This window comes from Papilio polytes, unplaced genomic scaffold (assembly GCF_000836215.1).
Source record: "Papilio polytes unplaced genomic scaffold, Ppol_1.0 DF822622.1, whole genome shotgun sequence".
Classification (NCBI taxonomy): Eukaryota; Metazoa; Arthropoda; class Insecta; order Lepidoptera; family Papilionidae; genus Papilio; species Papilio polytes.
In genome coordinates, this window is record NW_013526582.1 from 2,262,094 (window position 1) to 2,272,265 (window position 10,172).

A 10,172-nucleotide genomic window follows, 5' to 3' on the forward strand; every position below is an offset into this window, starting at 1 on the left:
AGCATTACGACGTGAGGCTAATTTTCGACGTGGACCCGAAAACTAATTACAGCTTCTTTGGTGTTGCTGATATCTTGGTAAGTTTGATCACATGTTGAGTTTTCATTGTCTAAACTTGTATTAATACATGTTATGGTCTCCCTAAAATATAAAGGACGATCAATGACAATAAAATATATACGTTATTTGTCAGAGTAAAGACAAGGAAAACCTTGTGCGGTTTCTGCTTGGAATTACAATCTTTTCTCGATACATTGTTATACTGTGAATACATGAGTGTTGTTCATATAAATTAATTAAAAAGAACTCTATGACAATACTGGAAAGAATGCAAATCGAACGACGCATTACTTTTTAAAATTAATCGAGACGTTAAGGCTTAAGAAGGTAACAATGTTGCAAGAGTACACGCGTAAACGAAAACTATTTATGCGTAGATGTTTTTATACTGAGGAAAAATTAGGGAACCGTCAGACTTGGGAGCTGTGCATTTAGCAACTAACGTCAGATGATAAAGACTTAGGGGAGGTCTAACTGATCATGCTTTGCTGACTGTACTTTACCTCCTAGTTCGTATGCATGTGGCCAGTTGATAAACTAGACTAGGTCTAGGACAGTTACCACTGTTGTTGTTTTATTCAAACTTTTAATATCTGTTTGACATTTTTCGATTTTCTATAGAGGAGCAGCTAAGCCCCCTAACCTCCCTCTAGAGAATCTAATCCTTGTTATATACACATTCAGATTGTAAACGGATTGCTCTAATTACAATGTCTACCTACACCTTTGTGTTACGGGTGTGTGTATTTAGAGCGCGCGCAAATGTTGTGCCATAATTTAGTCAAAGTGCGCCCGCTGTAATTCTAAAGGTAACATTCCAAATTCAATTCCAATTCCAATTTAAAAACAAAACTGAGTAGTTTTGTGTTCTTCCAGACTATCTTCTATTTCTATGCCAAATTTCATCGAAATCCATTCAACCCTTTAGACTACAAACTCTAACAAACACCCATCCATCTGCTATATTTGTAAGAGGCGGAGTTTGTCTCGTTGCTATGTACAGGGTAAATTTTTCTGGAATGGAACACCTCGGATTTCCGCGATTGTACTTTACCAATAACGTCATACAGTTTGGACTAAACTAGACAGACATTGCCAAATGCACCTAAATGTCTTACAAAGCTATGTAGTGCATAACCCACTTTCTATGGTCATTGTAAGGCCGACCACGTCTGCAGCAGGTCGTGTACTCACTGAATACACCGATTGTTGGGTTTGACCAGTGAAATCAGTTACAAGGTTAAATAGATATTAAGGTTGTATATAGTGCCTAAGCAAATTAAAAGGAAATCGAACGTATAAATTACAATCTGTCGTAGTATGTATTAAGAAAGTGACACTACAAGGCCTAACTTTTATATTATAAGCTAGCTGTCGCTCGCGACTTCGTCTCCGTCTATTTAAAAAAAAATAGCCTATATTACTCATTGATAACGTACCTTTTTAGTGGTGAAGGCATTTTTAAAATTGGCTCAGTAGTTTTTGAGTTATTTCAATACATACAAATCTTTCCTCTTTATCATATTAGTTCACCTTAAGTTATGAAACAGGCGTGGGCGTTGCTATAGGAGGGAGGGCCTCTGACCCCTTCTTAGAGTATCTAAAAATGTAAAATAAATATCACTACATAGTATACATTAAGTCGCTTCCCACTGTCTGTATGTCCTTATGTATGCGATACAAATATGCAACGGATTTTTATGCAGTTTATAACCGACTTCCCAAAAGGAGGAACTCAATTCGTCTAAAATTTAGATGTAATGTCATAAATAAACGTTTTCGTATCAGCATTGGACCCCGTGCGCAACCGAGGCGGTACGCTAGTAATAATATATTGCTCGATGTATTTAACTAGTGTTACCTTGCGGTTTAATACGTATGACGTTATCAGGGTAACGCACTCGACTCTATTGTTGTCTTACCAAGATAATTTTGGAGTGGGAGTCACAAAACCTTATTGTGTTTGAAATTCGAAACTGTTCGTTGACCCTGTGAAATTGCTTTTTGAGATTTTTTTCATACTCTTTTGTTCCTTTTGTAGCAAGCCTTATTTTTAACTACACTAACATTCACGCTTGTAACTTATAGGGGTAAACAGAGGTTATAGATTTCCATTAGGTATGTTTTACTCAACTTTTTTACAGCTTATTATGCTTCTAACTGTCAACTTTTGTATACAAAGTAAATAAGACTAAAATTATCTTTTATTAATTTACTATTTACATAAAATTATTAAACTAAAAACTGTATCACATAAATAAAATAAAAGTGACAAATTAAAAAAAATGTTTCATTTTAGTTGCACTCAATATTAAAAATAATGGATTTTTGTAAATATTTTCCAGTAGAGTAAATCTAGCCCTGTGATATAATTAAATATTTTAACTTTAACAATTTCTTTTTAAAATGGCAACTTTGAAAAACTTTAAATAAAACAAAAAAAAATACATCCAGCCTTTTCCTATTCCTATATGTTTCAATATTTATTTAGTCTTTTTCTTCATTGTTCTCACTATCTTCTGAACCTTCCTCTACTTTTACTTCCACTGAGAAGTGGGTGACCATGTTTTCCGATAAAGATGTAACTCCTAATCTAGGATCAGTCCCAAACACAGCTTTATACGGAGTATTATGAGTTGTTAGTTGGTAAGATGAATTAATTTGAAATTGAACGAAATAACATCCAAAGGACCAATTTGTTCCATTATTATCAACCATCCATGCTTGTATCATGTTTTTTATATCTTGTTTAGTTTTTTCTATGCTTTCTTCGTTCTGTGGATCTATTATTTGGCCTTGGATGACATCGCAAGCTGACCATAATGTAGTGATTTCGCTTAGTACTGATGTAGTAAACTTAATTCCATCGGAACTTTGTAAGATATTAGGACAGCCAGTTTGTAGGAATATTTTTAGAACTTCTAAAGCGACTTCTTTCACATCTTTGCTTTTCAATGGTCGTAGAAAACTAAATTTCGTTGTTTGATCCTGATAATGCAATAACCATTTGTAGTCTTTGTCCGGACTTGTTTGGAAGTCTAGAATATTTATTTGACCGCTCATGTTAAAGTCTTTAGAAGATATGGGTTTAATGGGGGTTGACTTAAAATTGTATCTGAAATTGTTTTTATGTGTCATACATACTCTGCAAAGGTCAAGAAATATTTTAATTGCAAATATTGGTATCATGTATTTAGTTCTTAATGCATTGACAATCTTGTCTCTTCGGCCGTGACCTGTGGCGAGATGGGCTTCGAGAATTTTCTGATAATAATCCTCTGTAGGAATCATTTCTAATGTTGGATGTGAAGTATCTTTTCTTTTAAGAATTAATACTTTATGATTACCAGTTTTAATGACGTCGTATTTATGTGCGTGGTGATATTGTTTGTTCGTTGCTCGTATGCCACGGAATTTAGCTTTATTATAATCTTCTAGCAGTTTGATCACATCTTCTATTCTATCTCTCGTCCATTCTAACTTCTTGCTGTTCACACTGTGTGTTTTGTAATAGTTTTGTACTTTTGTGTTAAATTCTTCTTTATCGACGACCGGATATTCAGAGTTTAGAGAAGAATCTGGTTTAATAGACATTGTTTGAATATCTTATATTCAGTAAGTTTTTTTATAACAAAAATAACATTTGGTACACAACTTGCGGCTGCCAGAACAATTATCACTTCAGTTTGTCACTTTTAATATTACCGTAATCTAACAGTCCTAACGACTTTACTATGAAAATAATTAATTAAAACCATTCTTCTTTTAATTAGAATCAAAAACATTGGTTTGTTTACGATCAGTGATTGAAATATGACAGATAACAGCCTAATCTTTTTGTCATTTGACGGTGCGACGTCAAATTCGACCAATCAAAACACACGGTGATGTTGCATTCCGTTCCGCTTAACGACAATTTGGTGTTCAGATACCGATAGATTATAAACTATCACAGAATAAGTTTTATCACAATTTCCTAGCAAACCTGGCTCATATTAATTAAGATGCAGTCCTATTCATGCCCTCTAACAAGGTTTACCAAGAAACATTAGTTTCATATAAATTACATATCTGATAAACATCAATAACTATCTGTAACGATTTAAAACAATTGATTATTTCTAACGTGTATTAAATTGGAAATATGTAACAATAGTAAGCGTGAAGCGTAACAGCATTCCTTTCGTCTAAAGCTAAGATTTGTCGCGGTAGCACGCTCTGTTTCCTTAGCCTTTCAATACACTGTTATGATCAATCACATCCTTACAGTTGCTTACAAAGAAATCGTTGGGCAATATACGACTGACGTAAGAACTGGTTGAGAAAGTCGCTAGACATGTTGTAGCTAAAAAGTATTCAGTTCTCCAATCCAAGATCTTATAAGAATCTGCACTTTCCTCGTAACTATTACTTTTTAACGACTTAATTGCAGGAAAATCGGAATATTATATGGCAGATTAAACATGCGTATGTAACTAATTACGTACAAATGCATTCCTCATTAATTCGCTTTAAAATATACGATAATGACTCTAAATAATGGGTCCATAAAAAATCCTTTCTAACAATAAATTCATTTTGCATAGTTTAGGACTTTTATTTCCTACCCGCTGGTGAAACAGCAACATATATGTTAAATTAACGCTTGTACAATGAAATTTACTGCTGGGCTAGTTTTCATATCTGTTTTCGTGTCTTATATTGCAAAGAGAATGAGTGAGATGACAATACAAATTTAGAGACAGCGATATTCGAACAGGGTAGTGAATTAAAATCTTTGCCTATTCATACAGTAAAATCTCTTTTTTTCAGTTGGATGTTAAAAAGCCGACATCAAAGATCGTTCTGCACGCCCAGGATTATACGATAGCAGAGGATAAAGTGGTATTCCAGGGTGCTGGTGATGTGCCGGTTGCTACTTCTGTCAAAATCAATGATACGTACAACTTCCTCACTATAACCTTGAACAAGGAACTTCTAGAAGGCACTAGTTATCGCGTGCAGATACCCTTCTATGGCAATTTGAAGATCGGACTTGATGGTGTTTATATCAGTACATATGTTAACAAGAAGAATAAGCTTAGAGAGTGAGTTTTTATTTTCTTTTTATATTTTTTTCGTAAAAAGTTACGATATTTGGGTCAACAAGGACTGGAAATCCGATATCCGTTTAGCAGTATTTGCAATTTTATTGGTCTTCTTGAAGGTCTACTATAAATTATTTGACGTTTTAGTTCTAAATACCATGTTTTCGACAACTTACCATATTTCGTTTATTTTAATAATGATTTTGTAATAGTCATACACAGCAGACCGTGTAAAAGACCTAAATCATTCTAAGTTTTCTTCTAGAACATTCTAGAAACCATATTTATATTTAAATAATACGTTTACTCGCAGGTATCTGATAGCGACTCAATTCGAAGCGATATCAGCTCGTAAGGGTTTCCCTTGCTTCGACGAGCCCATTTACAAAGCGACCTTCAAACTGAACATTGGTCACCATGAGGAGTTCACAGCCGTCTCCAATATGCCGCTGTTTAATACTACTACCGTCAAGTGAGTTACTAATTCTAGTAATTGTACATCCATACAGAAACGCGTCTAGTGTGAAGTAATGCTTTTCGGCTGAAGATGGCGAGTTCAATTTAAGTTCTCTTCTATTTTGAACTGTTCGCGATACATTTCGTTCAGTTTTCGCGCGCGGCATTAAAAAAAACAAAAGCATGTAGCCTATGTGTTCTTTCCAGATTATCCTCTACGTCTATGCCAAATTTCAACAATATCTCTTCAGCCGTTTAGGCTACAAACTCTAACAAATCCATCCATCTAAACTTTCGCATTAATATTATTAGTAAGATTATTAAGAAAGATGTACATTTTATGTAACTTTTAATTGCAAATGTCGAAATTCAAATGTTTAAATCACAACAAGGGACCTTACCATTGGTTGAGAATTTGAATACCTTTGGCAACTTTCTTTGCTCCTATTGGTTTGTAATTTTTGTTCCTTTCTTGGAGAAGTTTTGCCAGTTTATTTACCCCTTTAATTAAATAGCGTGAAAATATATAGCCAATATCGTGTTTTGAATGTAAGGATTATTATTAAAATGAGAATTATTTAAAAATATGTTTATAGCTGACATCCTATATAGCAAAGATGATGTTTTGTTTACGCTTTGTTAAAATAGTAACGTAACTATCTTCTTTACAGTGTCCTTGAAGATGTTTGGCCTTGGGAAACAATTGCCAAGAAATTTAAGTGAGTAAAAAAACTAAATTAATGATTTATTTTAACCTTTAAAAGAATTAAACTGCTGTGGTTATTAAACTGTACTATGAATTAAGATTGCCATGTTCTTTGTAATGAATCCAGGAAAGACCGCGCTCACTTCGTGTGGGACCAGTTCGAGAACTCAGTGCCGATGTCGACTTACTTGGTCGCGTTTGTTGTGTCAAAGTTCGCGTACGTCGAGAGTCCGCCGGAACTCGCTAATACAAAGTTCAGGATTTGGGCTAGAAGCGATGCTATTGATCAGGTAAATAAGTTTAAAATGACAAATAAAACTGTAATTGTACCTATACTATACCTGTAATAGAAATGGTTTTTATCTGTAATTACGTTAGCTGTCAATGTCACTTTGACATATGCAGATGGTATAGATTAAAATGTTTTAAGAATTTATAAATTAAATTGTTTTTTTAAGGCGAAAGTAAGGAATAAAATGTTAGCGTGGTATGGGCATGTTACAAGGAGAACGTTAGTTATGAGTGTGGTACACCGGTAGAGGTAGACACAGAAAGAGATGGATTGCGTAAAAGGTGACATGATCAAGAAGGGAGTGATGACTGCGATGACGGATGATAAAATTATTTGGAGGACAAAAACCTGTTGCGCCGACCCTAAGAAGATAAGGAGGAGGATGATGATGATGATGATGATTGGTTTTATAAGGCAAAGAAGAATGGGAATAGACTAACTGATTTTTGTTTATTATTTGCTCTGTTAATTTAACATAAATAGTCACACATTTATTGTTAGTTTATTGCAGTTTATTATCTATAGATAGAAGTCAATTATTATAAGTTTACCTGCTTTCCAGATATTTCACTTAGATATTTTTTTGCTGTTTTGTTGCTTCAAGTTCTTAAACCATTTGAACATTGAGAACCCTGCACATTCTTATTGGGTTTCCATTATTCAGTTCACTTAAGTTATAATAACTATGATCAGACGGCCTACGCGGCCAACTTGGGCCCCCGCGTGCTGTCGCACTTCGAGCGGTGGTTCAACGTGTCGTTCCCGCTGCCGAAGCAGGACATGATCGCCATCCCCGACTTCAGCGCCGGCGCCATGGAGAACTGGGGCCTCGTCACCTACCGCGAGACGGCGCTGCTCTACGACAACCAGCAGTCCTCCTTCCTCAACAAGGAGAGGGTCGCTGAGGTCAGTTCACGGACCTTAGTGCGAACTGAAGCACGGCCTTTAGTCACTTATGTCACGTAATCCTGTCTTAGAGGTTGTATAGCTACAGTCATGGAAATTCGCGGTGTTTCTTATTGCTTTCTTGAGGATATTGTTTTTAAAGGTTCACTATTCCTTGTGTATAAAGTTATTAGTTGTTCCCGTGCGGCTTCATCCGGATGAAGTTTTAAAAATTCAAGTGCATATGTCAAAATTCAAACGAACAAATGATAACGAAGACCTTTGGCATTGGATACCAGTTACCGTTACATAATAACATTGCTTCCTTAATGTTGACAGATTGTAGTTTTTGGTGCCTTTCCCATATTAAGGTTTTGTCCAAATTATTTACTTTCTAAATTTAATAGCCCGAAAATATATAGCCTGGGTATTATTAAAAAATACTGGGATTGCTGACATCATACGCCACGAAGTAGTGTGTTTACGCTTTATTATATTAGTATAGATTACTTGTCTTATACTTTAGTTATTTAGGAATGTCTATAGGTGATAGCTCACGAGCTAGCCCACCAGTGGTTCGGCAACCTGGTGACGATGAAGTGGTGGTCGGACTTGTGGCTGAACGAGGGTTTCGCGACGTTCGCGGCGTCGGTGGGCGTGGCGGCCACGGAGCCGGGCTGGCGCGCGGACCGCAGCTACGCCGTCGACAACATACTCTCCGTGCTCAGTCTGGACGCGCTCGAGTCCTCGCATCCGGTCAGAATACATTTAAACTGACATACTATCTTCAATCATATGTTTACTTTAGTCTACGTGGGATCGAATTCAAACGCTAGTTCATATATGTTTAAAAATATACTAAGAATCAGTGATTAATAACCTTGAAAGTACTAAATCAGTGGTTTTCAAAGTGTTCTAGTTATGTAAGAAAGTTACAGTATACAAAATTGGAACGGAAATGTATGAGAATATAGGCTCTGACAAAGAGGCAGAGATTTAAGAAACGTAATCCAGTTGGACCATACTAAAATCCATTTTTTTCTATTCAAAATTTTTCTTTTGTCCGCAATTTTATCTGAGCGGAATTAAAAGAACTCAATAAGTAGCCTATGTTTTTTTCTAAAATATTTTCAACTTCTGTGACAAATTTCACCAAGATACATTGAATCTTTTTGAAAATGCTTATAAATATCCCTCTATCCAAACCGCATTTATAACATTAGTATGAAAATTTACAGGTATCAGTACCTATAGATAACCCGAAGCGTATCTCTGAGATCTTCGACGAGATCTCGTACCGCAAAGGTTCCACCATCATCCGCATGATGACCATGTTCCTCGGAGAACACGTCTTCCGCGAGGCCATCAACAAGTAAGTAACCAGAACTACACCCTTGATTCTAAGTGGAAACTAAGTCATTATTAACTGTTCTTCTTTTACAGTTTTTTATCATATGTCGATGTTGTTCCACATTATTGAGTTTTTTTTCGGCACCATCAGACTGTACGCGGAATTACTCCCACTTCACGCCTGTCTTCTGTGTGGTCGTGGTATTGCGGCCAATCTCTACAGTGCGAACATGTATATAGCTGACTTTACCATTATTAGTTAAATAAAAATATATTTATTAAGAGCGTTAGTGGCTCAGGGGTTTGTGCACTTGACTTGCAATCCACAGGTCCTAGGTTCAAATCCCGCCATGTACCAATATGATTTTAAGTTAGGTTTTTCTAAATTTATATGTAGGTACATAATTTACCCGACGTTCTTACGGTGAAGGAAAACATCGTGATGTCTGCACATATCGGCAAAGATATTCAAAGAATTGTGTGAAGTCAACCCGCATTGGGCCAGTGTGGTTGACTATGGCCTAGTCACCATATAGAGAAGGCACCGAGACCCTTAGTGGGGACATGTAGTGAGCATCTGGTGAAATTTATTAAGGGATACGTTTTCTATAACCAGTTACCTGGTGAAGCACTCGTATGGTAACGCGGAGCAGGACGACCTGTGGTCGGAGCTGACTGCGGCCACGCAGCGGCATGGCGGCCTCTCGCGGAACGTTACCGTCAAACAGATCATGGATACCTGGACCACGCAGACTGGATACCCTCTCCTCACAGTTACTAGGGATTATAGTGATAACTCGCTTACCATCTCACAGGTACTTACAGGACTATCTCAACCTGTGTTCATATATTACAACACACTAATGCTCAAACTTCTTGTACTGTAGCTGTTCATATTACTTGGTTCATCATCATTATCCTCAGCCTTATCCTACTCCTAGTACTAGGGTCTGCGCACCGAGTTTTCGTCCTCCAAATAACTTTATCATCCGTCATCTCAGTCATCACTCCCTTCATCATTTCCACCTTTCACGCAATCCATCCATCTCTGTCTACTCTACCTCTACCGGTGTACCTCTACACTTATAACTAACGTTCTCCTTGTTACATGTGATTCATCCCTCCTCAACATGCCCATACCATGCTAACCTTTTACTCCTTATCTTTACCACTGGGGCTACTCTCAATCTTCTGATATACTCATTCCATATCTTATCCATTCGTGTTACACGCTCATAGTATACAGTCTGTCACTCATTGTTAAAAGACTTTTCTGTTGGTAAAGAAACTTTTAAAATCTGTTCTGTATTTTTTGAAATAAACCTGATTTTTTTTT

The 10,172-nt window shown here is 36.4% G+C and overlaps 2 protein-coding genes across 2 annotated transcripts in view; one reads left to right on the top strand and one right to left on the bottom strand.

Moving 5' to 3' along the window:
- Nucleotides 1-2: 2 nt before the first annotated feature.
- LOC106105866 (aminopeptidase N-like) overlaps nucleotides 3-10,172 on the top strand; it is a gene marked incomplete at its 5' end in the record, with an annotated part of 17,820 nt that continues 7,650 nt past the window's right edge. Inside the window, 9 exons of the mRNA XM_013286322.1 lie at nucleotides 3-77; nucleotides 4,873-5,147; nucleotides 5,461-5,619; nucleotides 6,275-6,322; nucleotides 6,437-6,599; nucleotides 7,295-7,507; nucleotides 8,033-8,242; nucleotides 8,725-8,858; nucleotides 9,453-9,714. Coding sequence (XP_013141776.1) covers nucleotides 3-77; nucleotides 4,873-5,147; nucleotides 5,461-5,619; nucleotides 6,275-6,322; nucleotides 6,437-6,599; nucleotides 7,295-7,507; nucleotides 8,033-8,242; nucleotides 8,725-8,858; nucleotides 9,453-9,714 — 1,539 coding nt within the window. The remainder of the gene's footprint in view (nucleotides 78-4,872; nucleotides 5,148-5,460; nucleotides 5,620-6,274; nucleotides 6,323-6,436; nucleotides 6,600-7,294; nucleotides 7,508-8,032; nucleotides 8,243-8,724; nucleotides 8,859-9,452; nucleotides 9,715-10,172) is intronic.
- LOC106105970 (KRAB-A domain-containing protein 2-like) lies at nucleotides 2,384-3,891 on the bottom strand. Its single transcript, XM_013286485.1, has one exon. The coding sequence runs from the start codon at nucleotides 3,652-3,654 to the stop codon at nucleotides 2,548-2,550; it is 1,107 nt and encodes a 368-aa protein (XP_013141939.1). The 5' UTR covers nucleotides 3,655-3,891; the 3' UTR covers nucleotides 2,384-2,547.

Coding starts and splice junctions, on each gene's coding strand:
- LOC106105970 (XM_013286485.1), bottom strand. CDS start 3,654: ATGTCTATTAAACCAGATTCTTCTCTAAACTCTGAATATCCGGTCGTC.